Source organism: Drosophila rhopaloa, unplaced genomic scaffold (assembly GCF_018152115.1).
Source record: "Drosophila rhopaloa isolate 14029-0021.01 unplaced genomic scaffold, ASM1815211v1 contig_3, whole genome shotgun sequence".
Taxonomy (NCBI): Eukaryota; Metazoa; Arthropoda; class Insecta; order Diptera; family Drosophilidae; genus Drosophila; species Drosophila rhopaloa.
Genome location: NW_025335123.1, coordinates 4,911,753 through 4,929,034, shown reverse-complemented (window position 1 = coordinate 4,929,034; position 17,282 = coordinate 4,911,753). Strand labels below are relative to the sequence as shown.

Here is a 17,282-nt window from a genome sequence, read left to right as displayed (position 1 = left end):
TATATTCATCAATTTAATATTTTATTTATCTTTTGTTTATAGAATTGTGAATATGTATTGAGATATTATACAACAAGATAAAAAGAATTATGTATAAAAAAGGAAACTTGGCTTCAAAACTGGTTTAAGACTCAAAATTGAACTATGATTGGGACAAAAGTTTGATTCTTTTAGAATTAGAAGTATAAAACAATTAACTTATAAGTAAAATTAGTGTATAAATTTTATTTTGCTTTTCAATAGCTCGAAGATTAAGAGTTCATAGATCTCTTTTTTTGACATATTTATGGAGTCCCTTATCAACATCGTTCCTACACTTCGAACATCGATGGCAACATGAGTTGCTCATAGAAGAGAGCCAGCAACATATGTTGCTGGGAGTGCCAATGCTAAAACATCCGGCAACATTAGCTCTGGATTTGATATGTGAATTTTAATTCTGAAGTCAAAAAAATTAAATGTTAAACATATAATTATTATAATTCCATAGTTTGGCATGCCGAATTATATTTTTTAATTGCAGATAAAGTTAAAAGACATTACAAAATGTATTGTAAACTAGAGATTTGTTTCGTTAGCTTCATTCTTGAAACAGGTAATTTTAATTTAACTTTAAATCAAACAAATACTTAAATAAATATGTAAGCAACCAAATAAATGGACCCAGTAACTGAAACTATACAAAAATCTGTAAAAATATATAGTCATTTTTTGTAAAATATATTTGATATAGGTCAATAGCAATTTATTATAAAATAAAACATATTAGAACAAGAAGAGTGTCAAAATATTCTAAGAAGGTAAAGTAATTTAATAAATTGTATAGCCCCTGTTGCACATACAAATTTTTATTTTTCCCTGTGTAGGTCTGATCTTATTTAGTACAGTATTTATTTTCAAATATTTTTTTCCGGTAAGCCTGATATATTTTTAAGCACCAAAAGTGAATTAACGCGGACAGATGCAGCAAATGTTGCAAGCGAAACAAATGTTGCCAAGCAGCATCCGCATCCGCACAGAATCAAAATCGCGCTCTCTCGGCGTTTTGGTGTTTTGCTTGCGAGCAACAACAGTTTCGACCGAGCGTTTGCCAGGTGAACAACGTAGAGCGGCGCAAGCGAGCGATACCGAAGCAAATTCGATTTCGATTTCGAGATTGCGTTTGATCCCGAAGCGGTACGAAATTCAGCCGAAGTGTGCGTCGGTTCTTTTTTTTTCGAGTGGTAGTGCGAGTGGGAGGAGTGGGACGACAGCCTCCGCCGACAAGGAGGTGAATATATCGTGTAGTGCGCCAGGACGAGAGAAACGGAACGAAACGAAACGAGACGAATCGAAACGAAACGAGTCGAATCGAGTCGAAACGAGACGAGACTCAACAGAACTCAATAACAGGACCTTTTTGGGGGCAAACTGGCGCGAGGACGTCGCCGCGGCGAACAGAACCACGCTGGCCGTTGACCGAGTGGCAACGCAGCCCGGAGAATCGAATCGGCTTGGAGAATTGGTGGAGAAGTCACTGAGACAAAAGAGAGTGTGGGCATCGGAATCGGAACTGAAATCGAAATCGGAGAAACTGAGATTTTGGCAGCTGTTGCATGCTGTGGCAGACTCAGTGACGCCGCGAGTGCCGTCGCCGCGTCTTGTTTTTGTTGTTTGTTTGTTTGGTGACCCCGACTCCGCGTCCCGATCCTCGCGAGTGTGTGAAGAAGACAGAGCTATAGAAACAGATCATAAAAACAGTGAATCAAAAGGAGATTGAGATAGTGGGACTCGAGGAGCAAGAGGTATTTCGCATTCGAGCCAATGTACGTAAGCGCCGCTGTGATCCCATAAGCTTCGAATATTCCCCATTTATAATTGAAACCCAAAACTATAGAAATCATTTAATTACCGATTTAACCGACATATATGTAGTTGTTATGAAGAAATGTGAAAATGTTTCAGGAAGATCAAGTCCATTTAAAATATATTTTATTTATTTTGTCCGCAACTGAAGAAACATGCTCTATCTTTAAGGCTTTATTGACTATATAATTATTTTCATAGCACGATTTATTTTCTTGTTAGGAAAAACAGACTTTAAAAAAATTCAATAGGGCACGAAAACAGAAGTGAAAGAACAAGTGAAAAGCGGTTAAAAAAATATATGATTTTTTATTTACATTAACACTCACATGAGAATATTTTCATGAACTCTTTTTAGATATTTTTACAACGGTCTTGTTAATTTTTTGAGCTTAGAAATTTTTTCATTTAAAACTGTAGCCTTAATAAATAATTTTAAATAATGTGGAGTGAATTGAGTTTTAGAACGTAATCAGTGGAGTTTAAATAATTTGGAGTGAGGTGATTTAATTCCACAAGAATGTGATGTGGTATTTTATAATTTTTCGGGGTCATTATTAGATGCAGTTGTTCCTAAAATGTTTTAGTAGTTTCTCATATATAGTGCATGTGTCTCCAGAGATCTTTCCTATGTCTGCCAGATTAGTAAATGTGAATGGGGAATATGAGAAGCTTACCGGGTGCCGATAGTCGCCAGCCTCGACTATATAGTTCTACCTTCTTCGATCCAGGGTCAGAGCGACAGGGACAGCGATGGGCCTGCTCCTGCCCCTCATCCTGGCACTGGCCATCGGATCCTCGGCCGTCGCCGCCGGCATCTCGGCCAACGATCCCTGCTACTTCGAGGGCAAGCCGCGCAAGTGCCTGCCGAGCTTTGTAAACGCCGCCTACGGGAATCCGGTGCAGGCGTCTAGCGTCTGTGGCGCCCAACAGCCGGAGCGGTACTGCGAGCTGCTGCGCGATGGGAACGCCGGCGAGTGCCGGCCGTGCGAACAGCAGCGGTACGGGCCGGCGGCCCTCACCGATCTGAATAATCCGAGCAATGTGACCTGCTGGCGCTCGGGGGCGGTGAATGTGCCCCACGATCCGGACACCGCGCCGCCGGACAACGTCACTTTGACCCTCTCGCTGGGCAAGAAGTACGAGCTGACCTACATATCGCTCTCCTTCTGCCCCAAATCGCCGCGCCCCGACTCGCTGGCCATCTTCAAGAGCTCGGACTTCGGCCAGACCTGGCAGCCCTTCCAGTTCTACAGCTCGCAGTGCCAGAAGTTCTACGGGCGACCGGACCGGGCCAAGATCTCCAAGTTCAACGAGCAGGAGGCACGCTGCATCAACTCGCAGCACGACACGGGCGGAGCGGCCCAGCGGTTCGCGTTCAACACGCTGGAGGGACGGCCGTCGGCCAACGACCTTGACTCCTCGCTGGTCCTGCAGGACTGGGTGACGGCCACGGACATCCGGGTGGTGTTCCATCGCCTGGAACTGCCGCCGCAGCTGCTGAAGGTGAAGAATGCGAATGCGTTCAGTGACGAGATGGGCGGCAGTCGGGAGGCGGACGAGGACGATGAGGCGGAACTGGAGCTGGATGGGGAGCAGGACGAGTATGACTACAATCTGCAGGACAACGACAGCGCCGATGGCGGCTACGATGAGTACGAGGAGCCCAAGAAGCATCTGGAGCTGGACGACGATCATCTGCACCTGGACTACGCCAGTGATGGGGAGTCCGTTGTGAAGCGGCAGGGCAAGCACAAGGGCAGTGTCTACGAGAAGCACTACCAGGGCAAGTTGGCGGCCACCACGCCACCGCCGAAGGTCATGCCCCCGGGCAAGACCACGCCCCCCACCACAGTGGCCCCCGCCGCCCCCGCCACCCTGCCCGTTTCCCAGCACTATGCCGTCTCGGACTTTGCCGTCGGCGGGCGTTGCAAGTGCAACGGCCATGCCTCCGAGTGTGTGGCCACCATTAGCTCGGGATCGGGATCGGGATCCGCATCGGGACTCTCTGAGCCGGATCAGGATGGCCAAGACGAGGACACGCCCGCCGCCCCCTCGCTGGCGGCCCACTTCGGACGCAGCTCCTCGCAGATGAGCGCCAAACTGACCATGACCTGCGCCTGCAAGCACAATACCGCCGGACCCGAGTGCGAACGCTGCAAGCCCTTCTACTTCGACCGCCCGTGGGGCAGGGCCACCGACAACGATGCCAACGAGTGCAAGAGTGAGTACCTTTCCCCAATCCGATACCCTTTCTTAGTTTTAATAGCCAGAGGAAGTCCTGCAAATACGATTCAATGTTGGTCTGGTTTATACAATTTAATTTCCATCTTTGGGAAATCTCCTTACAAAATCCATTATAGTTAATAGTTTGCTCCCCTCTAGTTTCCTCATTATGGGAACTCTGAAATACTTGGTCCTGTTTTAAGGATTTTATTTAAAGTCTAACATTTTGATTTTTTTTTGAAGGTATCTCAGTTTATAAAACTAAATATAATAAATATAAATATAATAATAAAATAAAAATAATATATATATATAAAATATAAATGTACATATATTTACCTTATTGAGGAACACACCAAAATGTCAAAGAACTGCTTTTAAAACCACAAGCTATGCTCATGTTATGTCATTTAAAACAAGAAAACAAAACCAGTGTTACTTATCTAACTGTAATTAGTAATGCCTCCTGATAAGTTATAAATACCAAAGTAGTGTTTGTGGTATGAAGCATAAAATCATTTTTCCTACTTAAATGCCATAAAGCAATGAATGAACCAATAGTCAGGGTAAAATTTGGGATCTGAAGAGCAGTTTACAGGGAACCGAAAAACCTCAAATTATCGAATACGCCTTATCTATCTTACAATTTATAGCTAAAATTGAAATCGGTTTCAGCTGGAGAAAAATATAAAAGATAGTGTAATCTGAAATTTAATGTTTAGTTCCGTTAAAAATTAAGAAATTAGAAAGAAAAAGAAGACAATGTGTCTCAAATCGAATTATTTCAAAAATCCGAGAAAATTGCATTATTCTTGTTAAATTCATTTTTAAATAGTCAGTATTGTACGCAACAATGCTTCTTTTTGAATATACAAAAGCTAAAATATCGTACTCGTGTACTAATCAGAATGCTTTTAGCGTTGGCCCCATTCAGGAGAAAAATCAAATTAGATTAAGGTCTTCTTTTATAAATGTGGCACGTATGTATCTACTTTGTACCTTAAGTGAATTCATGATAAAGCGAGTGTGGCGTCAGTAGCAACTATTCTTTCATTGAACCCGAATCGTGAAGCCCCTCTTCCTTTCGACGACCCTGCTCCACTGCCATTGATCTTTGGAGCTGCCCTCGGTCAAGAGCTGAGGTCTTTTCATGGTCACTCACACTGGACGACAGTGCAATTGAGTGCATTTATGGGACGGCGGAAAAGTTGAGGAGGGGATTGGGGGGGAGGGTTAGGTACTGCAATTCAAGTGGCGTTTTCAATTGCAAGCATTGTGTGATTGTGAGATTGTGCCCTCCCTCATCCTGTCGTCACTTCAGCCCGCTCGCATTGAGTACTTTAGATTCGCACTGGCAATCGCCATCGATGCCATCGCTTCGAATTGCCATCCGCATTCTACTCTTTGCATTTTTGGTGTTTTATTCGAGACTTGGAATGGCGCAGTTGAATGCCTCGGCTCGAGACGATTGTCTGCACCGAGAATATGACCCAGTACATATCTGCATTTTCATCTGCATGTTTCTGCCATCAAAGTCAACGGGGGAGGGAATGGAGGGCCATTTATGCCATCGACCATCCTCGTCATCATCCTGTTCCATTCTCCATTCACACACTACCTTGGAGCGCCTCACCTTTTGCGGCCACGCCCCCTATCCGCCTCCACAGAGAGCCATAAATTACTAACGATTAACTTTTTGTAGACCATTGACGACGTCAACGTTGTCGTCCTCATCCAGAATTAATCAAAAGCCACCAAGAGGGGGAGCAGCCCAACCCAATTCATGGGTGGAGGTGGAGAGTTGATGGTCAGTGGGGGTCGAAGGTCAGCTTAAAGACTTAACGGAACGTCGCTCGGCACTAATTTATGGCTTATGGCAAAAAGAAAATCCCATGACAATTGCCGATGGAAATGGCCAACGAGAGGAAACAAAAAGGATTAGTTCAAAACAGAGAAAAAAGAAAAAATTACCGGGTATTAGCAATCTACTAGTAACTATACTCCAGACTACAGTTCATGTTTTGCCATATAAAAGAGGCTACTAAGCAAGCCATTAACATTTTCGAAGAACTTTTGGTAATATACCTAATTAAATAGAAGGAAACTAATCATCATGAGTCGGTAAAATATTTAAATTTTATTCATGTTCGGGTGCCCTTGTCTGGGATATCTGGGTAAAGTCGGTAAATCTCCGTAAACAAAGAGCCCCAGATCCTGGCCAGAATTTCCCTAAACTCTTTAACCCAGGGCCAGCGGCCCTTAATCGACCTTGAAGCTAAACTAAACCGAATAAGCCGAAAGTTGTTCGTCTACTTCCGTGCGTTTCCATCAGCTTTTCCACCCATCAACCCCCCGCGAAACGTTTTTGGGGAAGGCGAAAAATTAATTTTCTATGGCTTAAATTTGAATTAGTCTCCGCCGGAATCCCGAGTCCGGACTTCATTACAAATGCAACGAAATAAACAGCGAGCGGGGGGACAAGGATGGGAAAGATGGAGCGCTCGGAAAGTGATAAAAAATATTTATGTCTGGGCAAAATTCCAGCCGCCGGCTGTCCCTGCCTTGTTCTGTCCTGTCCTGTCCCATTTCCATTCCCATCTGTCTAGCTCCGTTCCTCTCCAGCACTTGCAATCTCCAGCTGACCACTTGGCTACTGGAGAATCAGTCGGCTACAAAAAAGATTTACAATCCCAAACGATACGGCAACAAACAGCGAGAAAACAATTAAACAAGAACGCTGTTTTTTTTGAACACCGAATCCCTGAATTTCACTTACTTGATTCCTTCGAATTTTATTTAAGTAGCTTGATCAAATATTGTGGAAGGTGTATAGTTCGAAAAGATGTCTTTTAAGTGTGGATGGATTTTAAAAATATAAACATATTTAATTCATATACACATATATATATATATATTATCACATAGTAGTTCTCATTTGACCAATAATTAAGTAATAAGGTACAAATTCATCTGGAAATACATGCATGAGGTAAACTCAAAGTACCGTTTTCCAAGGGAATTAAATCGGGCAACTAAAAAAAGATTTAAGCGGAAAGCGTAAATATTGCAAAAGGAACTCGAAACATTTTGCCTTTGCTACCTGGTGCCGTGTGGCTTATCTCGCGGTTTTGCCACCACTCCACTTTGTCCACCCACAATTCCTCATTCCGAATTGCTTTATTCGCTGGCGATTTGTTTCGATTCCGTTTGCCTAAAAATTGCTCCCATTTTCCTGGTCCTCCCGTGATAGAAGCATTGCACAGTGGTTTCAAAAAGAGTTGACAACTATAGTTAAAAAAAAAATCTTTTTAACCCCATTTTGCTTTTCTAATTAAGTTGCGGAAGCATATTGCACAACTTATTACAAATTAACATACATGATATATAGAGATAAACTATATCTGAAACATAAGTAATATTCACAAAGATATGTAGACTGGTGAAGAGTAATTTACTTGGATATATTTTATTATTAGTATTAGGCACAGTGCCAGTCAGTTAAGTATATTTCTCGAATTCCCGAAATGAACAAATTATATCCGAAATTAACCTGAATACTTTGTATCCATAAACGGGCTGTGTTTGACCCACTGTGGGTCAAATCGCCTCATTGGCTCCCCGCTCCCCGCTCGCGAGTCTCTGGGGTCGAGTGAGGCGCATCTAATGCGAGACATCTGTTAATTTTTTGGCAGGCTGCAATCGCAGGGAACAAGGCAACAAGCCAAGGGGCATGTGCCTCACCGATGTTTGTCCCCTGCCCATTTCATTGAACCAAACTGAACTGAACTGAACTGAACCGGACTGGACGTTCTCCCTCATTGAGATGCCGCTTTGTTTATTACATTTATTTGTGTGTGATTTTCATATGTTTACTATTCCCCCTCGGGGGTGAGTCCTTCGCAGTCCTGCTGGCGAGGGTGGCCCTGCGCCTTTTCCGAGGGCTGTTCGCAGTGTTCCGGGCGCGACTAATTCGCTGCGTTTACATTTGCAAATTCCTCCTGGTAATCCCGGCAGCTGTGCGCATTTAACGTGCCGTCCGGGGAGAGGTGTAAACGGAGCTACGAAATCCCCGGAACCCACAACTGACTTGCAACAAATTGCCCAGCTTAAGTTGCAGGAGCATTGGTGCACTCAAAAGAAAAACATTGACTGCAATTTTTGCCACCTAGATTGATTTTCAAATAATCAATCCAGGTGGCAAAAAGTGTTATGTTTGTATTTTAATAAATAAATCATTTTAAAACATTCTTAAAATTAGTTGATGTATTTGTACAACTATCTATTGTTCTTCCAATTCAATAAGATTGTTTTTATTACTTGAGAATATAAAGTACAGTATTGAAAATGAGAACAAATCCATTTGTCTTATTTAATATGGATTAAGTGAAAATCTTAAGTTCCTATCGAAAAATGTTTGTTCTGCTCAGTTCTTACCTAAAGTAACTAGACTAAATTCTTTTTCCATTTTCTTAAATAATTCAGAGCAATTTCAAATGAAAAGAGCATTTTTTAAGGGGTAGCCTTCAATTTCACTAGATTTCAATGCTGGATTACCCAGAGTTCGTTTTGACTTTAATGTAGGTAAAATATATATTTTCAACTAAAACCAAGTATCACCATTATTTCGCACAGTGCAGTAGGAACAGTTGCAGAAACAGTAGCAGTAATAGTAAGAGTTACCTTGCGGTTGGCAGTTAAGTTGTTGCACAAATGCAACATCGAGGATTCGGGCCATTCGAGTCCAGGCGGTTAGCAAAATGCAACATTTTATTGCATAACCGCAACACTGTGGCTCTCTGCCACGCCCTCCAACACTCCCCCGCCCCCCATGTGTGGGCGTGTCAATGTGATAAAATGCTGGCAGCTTCCATTTCGCTTGAATTGCTCTTGTTGCAATTGCTTTGCTTTAGTTTGGAGTTGCTTTTTGCCCCCCGATTCCTGTTTCTTTTTTGGCTGCAGGATGCCTTAAAGTATGTGGTGGCAAAAAAATGTTTGTTATTTAAAAGGACTCGCGGGGAAAAAATACTTGGCATGGAGCAGGAGTGGGGGAAAGCATGGAAAGGCATAATGAGTGTCCTTTGTGTAGTGGCACAACTCGGAGACTGTACTTAATTTGCATGCAGCAACGGGCAACGGGTTATGGAAGTGATTTGTTCTGCTGAATGCCCGGAATTCAAGAAATGCGCACTGGGAATCCTAATAAGGCTGAATTACACTCTTTGTTTGCCATTTTAAAATGTGGCCCTGTGGTCCTCAAATGCTTTTCAGCATTTCATTTAATGAATGACACTATGAGGGAAATTTTGTAAAGGAATATTCTTCTAGTGGAATGCTCAAAAGGAAATGTGTGCAAATCGAAGGCAAAAACTAGCATGGCATGCAAAGTAATTCGACACATCTTAATTTAGTGCAGGATTTTTAAACTTTTGCCTTTTCGTCTTTGATCAGCCTGTTATTATTTGAATTTATGATCTGACTCTTATTCCATAATGTTGTTGTATAAAAAATATATAAACTTTGGCTTGCTGAAGTCAACTTCCTTTCTTTCACTATTTATTTATTATTTTTCATTTACATATGGACAATGTTTAATGGTATATTTTGATTGCATGCCATGTTTGATGTTGTATATATTAAATGATGTTATTCACATTTATTTCATACCTATCAAAATGAAGAACGGCTGGTTCGATTTGACTCAATATTTTTCGTAATTGCCAATAGAAGGTTTTACAAAAGAAAGCTTGGAGAGAAACCCCGCTAGCTTATTCTAAAGATAATATAAATCAGCATTTGGCAGAAGCATTTTAAGACTGGCCTAGCTCATCGAAATTGCAGGAAAAACTGCTGACGCAAAGAGCGTAATTTCCCGGCTAGGCGAAGGCGACTGTACTCGATTTTCCCCGGGGAAAACCGATGCCCGCAGATCCTTGCAGTTCCAGCCAGCCTCCAACTGTCCAACCATATCCGACTAATGGCTTCGCCAGCACTCTAATTCCTTCTCGCACAGTGCCAGTGTTTGATTCATCACTTTTACTTCTATTTAATTGCTCCCCCGAGCATTTCTCTGCCGTGGAGCGTTGCAAGATTGCTTCTGCTGCTGCCGCGTCGGAAAACCCTCCTCAAAACCAGCTTCTATTGCATTCTATTGTCTTGAAACACCACGCTGGATCGTTTCGCCCTTGCCCTTGTCCCGCTCTTAACCGAAAAACAACGATAAGTTGATGACTTTTTGGCTTTTTGCTGGCAACTTGAAACCTTTCAACTACACAAACTGTGAGCCACCTCGGAATCCCATCCAACATCCCCTATCCCCCATCCCCCATCCCACATCCACATCCACTCGATTTCCCCTGGAAGCCATCAACGCCGCATTCTGTTCTTCGGCTGCTGCTGCTGTTTGTTGCATATTTTCTGTTTCTGACTTTTTCTCAAGCAATTACTTTTTAATTTGCGCTAGCATTTGGCGCCAGGCAACAACAACAGTAGCGTAGCGCGTCGGTAGTTGCCACGCCCCCTTAACAGCCTCCTTCCACCTACTATAGCTTCTTGTCTTACGTTCAACTTTTGGATTCTTTTTTCGGCGTCTTTTCGAAAAGTAGGACTGCCACTGAGGAAAAAAGGGCTCTTAATAGTAATTTAGTATTTCGGTATTATTTTTATGTTAATTAAACCTTAAGATGGGAGCCTATTGATATATTCGAATAATACATTCTACCGTCAAATATATAATAAATAAATCCTTTGGTTTTATAAAATTAGTTTACTCTTTAATGGCCTAATAGTTATATTTCTTTTGATTGTATATAGTAGCAAATATTCGAATAATACATTTTTGGGTTCATTAACAAAGCAGATCATGCACTTATTTTACATTTTAAAGTTTATTTTGAAATAAACAATTAATACTAACCCTTTTAAATAATTCTAGCTTACTTCTTGGCTTTCGTAAAATGATACTGTAATATTTAATAATTTACTTTCTTTTTATTTTCCAATAATTCAAAGTAAATTGTGACGAAAGCCGTCTCTGTCTGGTTTTAAATAACAATTTAAATGAAGACTAGTTATGAGTTATTATTATATATTATTATTATACACCCTTTTTGAGGGCCATCTAAATTAGTGTCAAATTAAGAACCGTTCACAAAACATTGATAAATCTCAAAAGCAAGTTATATAGAACACATTTTTAACGTACTATATCAGATCGAAGCAAACCATACCAAAAGTAGATAAATCTGAAATGGCAAGTTGTTTGTAGAATCTGGAAACCAGATTTGATTTACCTCAGTGTTCCGCCGCCTTTTGAGATAATAAGTGACTGTTTTTTCGGTGGTCGTGGACCGCAAGCGGCTTAAGTTATAACATAAAGCCCACCGCCCACGCGATTCGCTGTTTGGTTCCCATATGGAAGTGGAAGTGGATGTGATTGACCGCATCAAGTCATGTTTTTATGACTCTTTTATTATTACGTTTTTTTCTCTTTTTTTTGGTCAGATCCAGCAGCTGTTGCAGCTGTGGCTAAGAGACCGAAATTCCTATCCTATCGACCATCATCCGCTGCTTTGGGCCACAGCCACAGCACTTCAAAGAGCTTTCGGGTCTGTCGTCATCCCATCGCTGGCTGTGGCTGATGTTGCTCCAATTAGTTTTCGTTATAAAATTTAAATTGTAATTTATTATATCAAACAACTGGCAGTTGCTCCTGACGATGTTGCTGCTGTGACCGCAGAAAAGGCAAAGAAATACTCTTTGGACGGACAAGTTGCTAATTTATAGCTCGATTGAAGTGGCATTTCATATATTTGCATATGCAGACGGTGGTTGCCAGGCGATTGCAGCATTGACTAAATGCGAATAAAGGGATTATAACTGTTGGGCAGTCACAAAGTTCAATTAATCAAATGGATTAGGGAACAATTTAAGTGAAACTTAAGACTGGCTTAATTCGGATTTTAATTGAATATATAAAATATAGGTTTCGATTATAAAATGTATTACATCTGTGCATAAAAGTAACCAACTAATTTTAACAGCCTATTATGCATGTATATTGAATAAATACATTTCTTGATACTTTTGTAATTACTAATGGCACAAAATCAGTTTGGCCCTCCCACTTATTTGCTCCTGTTGCCAGCGACAGAAGCATATTTCAATTAATTTGTTCGCTTTTCACTTTGAAAAGAGAAATTTACTTCGTTTTTTGTGTTGGCTGTATGTGCTTTGTTTTCTTTTCCTTTCGTTTTGTTTGCTTTCGTATTGTTTACCCTCTGGTCCTGGGCTTGGTCCTGGTTGTAGTCGTCCTTCGGCTTTTGGTTTTCCGATGCTCCAGCTGCCTCGATATCCTGGTCCAAAAACCCAAAACAGCCCAGAAGTTGTATATTCTCGTTTCCTTGTTTTTCCTGCATTGTTTTTACTGTGCTTTGGTTTTGTTTTCACTTTTCGGGATTTTCCTACTTGGAAACATGGAACGACGACGACATGATGAAGTGCATTTGTGTGCCAGAGTTGGAGAATTCAATTTTTAAGATAATTCAGTTGTAGCACTCTCTAGATTCTGGCGTTTAAATAAGTTAATAATACAAGTTAAGGCCATGATTCACGCATTAATACTCCAAAGTTAGTTTCTGTCGCTGTTTTTATTCATCTAATGACATGACCGTGAACGCAAACACGAAAACATTTCATTACTCATCCCCTTTCAATCAAAAGTATTGCCTTTATAATTTTTCTGCACTCAAGTTCATTGAGTTTGCAGTTCGCACTGCCACTTATTATTCACTAATTATTCGCGAGCTCCATTCACAACTTTAGCTTCCTTTGCTTTGAATTCCTTGTGTGTCAACTCTTTTCATTTGCATTGAGCTGTGTAAATTAAATTTGCCAACTTGTCGATTTTTCACCCTCACAAAGGCAATGTACTGAACAAAAATATACCCACAATCTTTTATTGCAAGTCAAAAGTATATACAGAATACCAACATGAAAACATTTTTGAGCTTTCGTAAGATAAAAAGCCCATAAAATTTAAAATAAAAAAAAATATTAAAAGTATGAATTCCTATCTTATTAATACGATTGATTAAAATCAAATCTTTTAATATTATTTAAATATCATTTAATAGTTTGGTACTAAAACGTAAATTTAATTAAATTGGTTGTCTATGTTTTCTCTTCTCATTTATAAATTTATTCATTTAGTGACAAAATACTTATTTGCACATTGCATTCACTGGGGGAAAATAAAAAAAATCCTTGCACTCTTTCAGATTGAAAATATCTAAAGTTTCGTTTCTGTTTGTGCTTTTCTTCTTTGCTATCTTCTTTTATTTATGTGATGAATCCCATAGATACATGCCTCCATTTACCACCCGTTTTTATCAAAGCCCGTCCGTGTTTAGCTGCAAATTGCAATTAGTGTTGACTTATGCTGCGATGTTGGCTCTGCTTTTCCGACACTTTTCCGACGCTTTTCCCCATTTCCTTGTGGCATTTGCGGGCTGTTCGGTTGCAGCCGCTCAATATCTCAGTTGCTCACTTGCCCAATTGACTCAATGAAAATGCAATTTCTCGGGCTGCACTCCCTTCGACCATCTTCACTTGTTTCAGCTGCGGTTTTGCAGCACTCGGAAAACACTAGGAAAATGCCCCTGATGCCCACCTGTGGCCACCTGTGAAAAGCCGCCGTCCGGCGGTATTTTAATTGCCATATGCTTTGTTTTACGCCGCAGCCGATGCAAAAACAACAAGAACAATGTTGAAACAACCAACAAACAACTCCGATTATATGCACTTGGAAAAACGCAAATATGAACTTGGGAATTTTAAGCTTTTAAAAAAATGTATGCACCCTATAAGATGTAAATGCTTATAATACATTTTTAGTATTTTATATGGAGTGTTATAGGAATAGTATTAACTTATTTTATAAATTGGTTTGGTACTTTTATTATAATACTTAGTTTATCTTAAATCAGAACTTGTTTTTAGCGAAGTCAAGAATCTAATGAAATCGAAAAATAAAGCTGTAACATAATTATGCTTTAATTGACTTAGTCACGCGATTTTTTCTCCCTGTGTGCGAAAAGGAACCAAACAGAAATAATGTTTGGTTAGTTAGTTGTCGGTTTTATTTCCCAGAAGCCGCCGTTGCAGCCACACAGAACTTAATTTAAAAGCAATTTTCATAGCAATCTAAATGAATTCGGGGTAGAAAAGGGCGGGGGCTTTGGGATGGGAAGAGGGGGTTGACAAATCGAATGGCGTTGTCGCAGGCTCGTTTACAATCTCCGCCTCCTTGGCCCCCATTTTCACCGCAAACATCCCACCCCCTCCCCCCCGCAACCTCACCTCGTTAGCTACCTTGAAAACTCACATAAATTAAAGGCACGGAAAAACTATTAAAGCATTTTGTCGTGCCTGGGTTCGCCATGTGTGCGCCCCTCGGAGTGTGTGTTAATGAAGAAAATTAGATGGTGCTGGGCGGGATGGGTGCTGTGGCCAGGGGAAGGGGATACAATAGTCAGGGGGCCATTACAAGCCAAAAATGTGTACCGAACTTTTAAATGCCCCACTTGAAAATGACACAAGTTAGAGTGGGTCGTAAGCTAAATGTTGAATGGGAATGATAGTGGAAAGGCCGTAGTATATTATGTTTAATACATTTTTTATTAGGAAAATATTAACTCGATCCTAAGTGAACTGATTATACTTATATATACGTTTTGCTTTTTAATGCTCAGTATTAAAAAAGCTGTACTCTATTTCAGATTGTTTATATTGTGATTATATTATATTTATATTCTGTTCCTGTTTTTTTTTTTTGCCAAAATGTCCAGGTCTTAAGCTTTCAATGAAAATGAATTACACTTAAGTCATTTTGAGTTTTTGCCTATTGATAACTGATACCTAAACAAATAAAATACTGTACATTTTTTTTATAGCAAGTAGTTGAGTTTTTGTAATCATGAATACGAACGTCAGCATGAAAGGTGATATTCTCTTGGCACTTACCTTGCAGCCTCATAAAGTTTCAACTAACCGAATCCACTCAAGAAGCTAAAGTGCGGAAACTGAAAAAAACACATATTTATGTTAGCTTGGTGGAGGAAAACTTGTACGGTCGTAGCACCTCCAGACCCATAATTCGATCGGGTGTGAGGTGACCCATCGGGGAGTCCCGACACACGCACACAAATTAATTTTCAAGCAGCATTTTGATGGTTTTTTCTTCTTTTTTTTTCCACCAAATGGAAATGCGTGCGCGGCAGGGGCGTCAGTGGTTTTTTTTTTGGGGGGGGGGGGTATCGAGCTGTTAATAAGTTGCAGCGATTTGTTGCCTGTCTGTCGAGACTCCCCCTTCGGCCATCACCAGTCCCACATTTTCAAGTGTTAATTACTTCCAATTCGAATTTGTTTTTTGGGTTAGATTATAAGTTTTCCTGCCCGTTGAGGCGCAGTGGTTTTGTAGACTTTTAAGACAAAAGACGAGGCTGTGGGCGCCGTTTGAATAGCTAGTTTGCTTCTGTTTCTATTTGGGATTCCATTTCTGTACCATTTCCTAGCTTTTTTGGCTGCAATTTGAGGCCGTTTTTCTGAATTGCACGTGAACGACCGCATGGGGGTCACCCGCAAAGCAGGGGCGTGGATTCGAGAAGGGGTCGGTAAAAGGCAGTTAAAACTGCGGCACGTAGTCGTTAGCGTTGAAAAGCGCGAAAGCGTAGCCGTTGACTGCCAAATGAAAAGCCGGGCAAATAAAAGCCATCTAAAAGAGCAGGGGCGGGGCGGTGAAAAAAGAGAGGGGGCAGAGATTCGATTACACTGACCATGGATGGTGGGGTGGCAGGAGGGGGCGTGGGGTGGTGTTGGGGTGTGGGTTCCAACCACAGAATCATGCGGCCTTCGGTTAGTTTGAATCCCTTCTCCTGCAAAAGCATTTCAGATTCCATTTCTTGCCTCTGTCTCACTTTGCCCCTCGCTGTGTTCGCTGGCTTTTTTCTCTCGATTTCCGTACTCTGGGGGCTTTTGCTTTGACTTCTGGTCCTCCTCGGTCCTTGAAAAGAGGAGCGGAGGGGGGAGGGAGGCGGTTGCAGGGGCGTCGGTGGTTCTTTGGACGGGGGTGGTTAGTTGAGTGCGTCTCGTTGCACTTCATTGAGCCGTGCAAGTGTTAAAAGTGTAGCAAATTGCGTGGTTTTTATGCACCGAAAAAGATGCATGAATGGGGGGAGTGAGGGGGGTTGGAGTGTCAGAAAGTGGGGAAAAAAACTCATATACATGTGTGTGCACAGATATCTGAATGTGTGGGTGAGGCCTCCATCCAGACTACAATAATGAGGAATGCATCCGCAGTTCCATTGGAATTACTTTGCGGTTGAGCTCCACTTAGATTTGTGGATGCCTGAATGTGTGTTCTCATTTCATCGCGTTTTCAGGGTCAGTATTTATTATTCAAATACTTTTTTTTAGTTGTGAATGTTTTACTTTAATTCGATGTTGGCTTACCCTATTTTAGTTACTTCCCAACTTCTTTAAATCAGAATAATTCGAAATCACAAGCCTTTTGCTAATATATTATTAAGAACTACTTTTGCTTATTGTAATATTGCCTAAAAATATATATTTATTGACATTCTGTCCCATAAACTGGTCATAAATTATTATCAATAATTTTACTCAAATTTATGTTAGCTTATTTCAAAGTTTACCTTTCGGTTGGAATTATAACGCTTCGATGATAAATCATAATTAAAAATGGTCTTAGGGAAATAAAACACAGGCCCTCTTTAAGCTCGTCTGTTGAGTATGATTTAAATTTTCCCCATTCGATATTCCCCCCCCATCCAAAAATTCCAGCCTGTCCCAGCTACGGCATATTAATATTGAATTATTTGTCATTGCCCAGCGGCAGCTCAAACAATGGAAAATTAATTGACGAGTTCATTAACTTTCAAATGAATATGCTAACAAGAGAAACAACAGCACCGGCAGCAACAACATCGATGGTAAAAAATACAACAAGGAAAATAAAATTTCAGGCCAATTTAATTTTAAACTGTCGCTAATAACTTTCGACCCAACGGTTGCCAGTGGCCGATAAACTAATGAAGGCTTAAATGATGTATTGTTGTGGTACCATGCCCCCGTTGCTAATGAGGTGGTAAGCCCAGGGAAGGCTGCAATAAAATGCAGGCTAATTAAAAAAAACT

The 17,282-nt window shown here is 40.9% G+C and overlaps 1 protein-coding gene across 1 annotated transcript in view; it reads left to right on the top strand.

The window, feature by feature from the left end:
* Positions 1-1,694: 1,694 nt before the first annotated feature.
* The window catches only part of LOC108053958 (netrin-B), a 70,883-nt gene continuing 55,295 nt past the window's right edge, over positions 1,695-17,282 (top strand). Inside the window, exons 1-2 of the mRNA XM_044460989.1 lie at positions 1,695-1,805; positions 2,577-4,069. Of these exons, the coding sequence (XP_044316924.1) occupies positions 1,804-1,805; positions 2,577-4,069 (1,495 nt within the window). The 5' untranslated portion in view covers positions 1,695-1,803. The remainder of the gene's footprint in view (positions 1,806-2,576; positions 4,070-17,282) is intronic.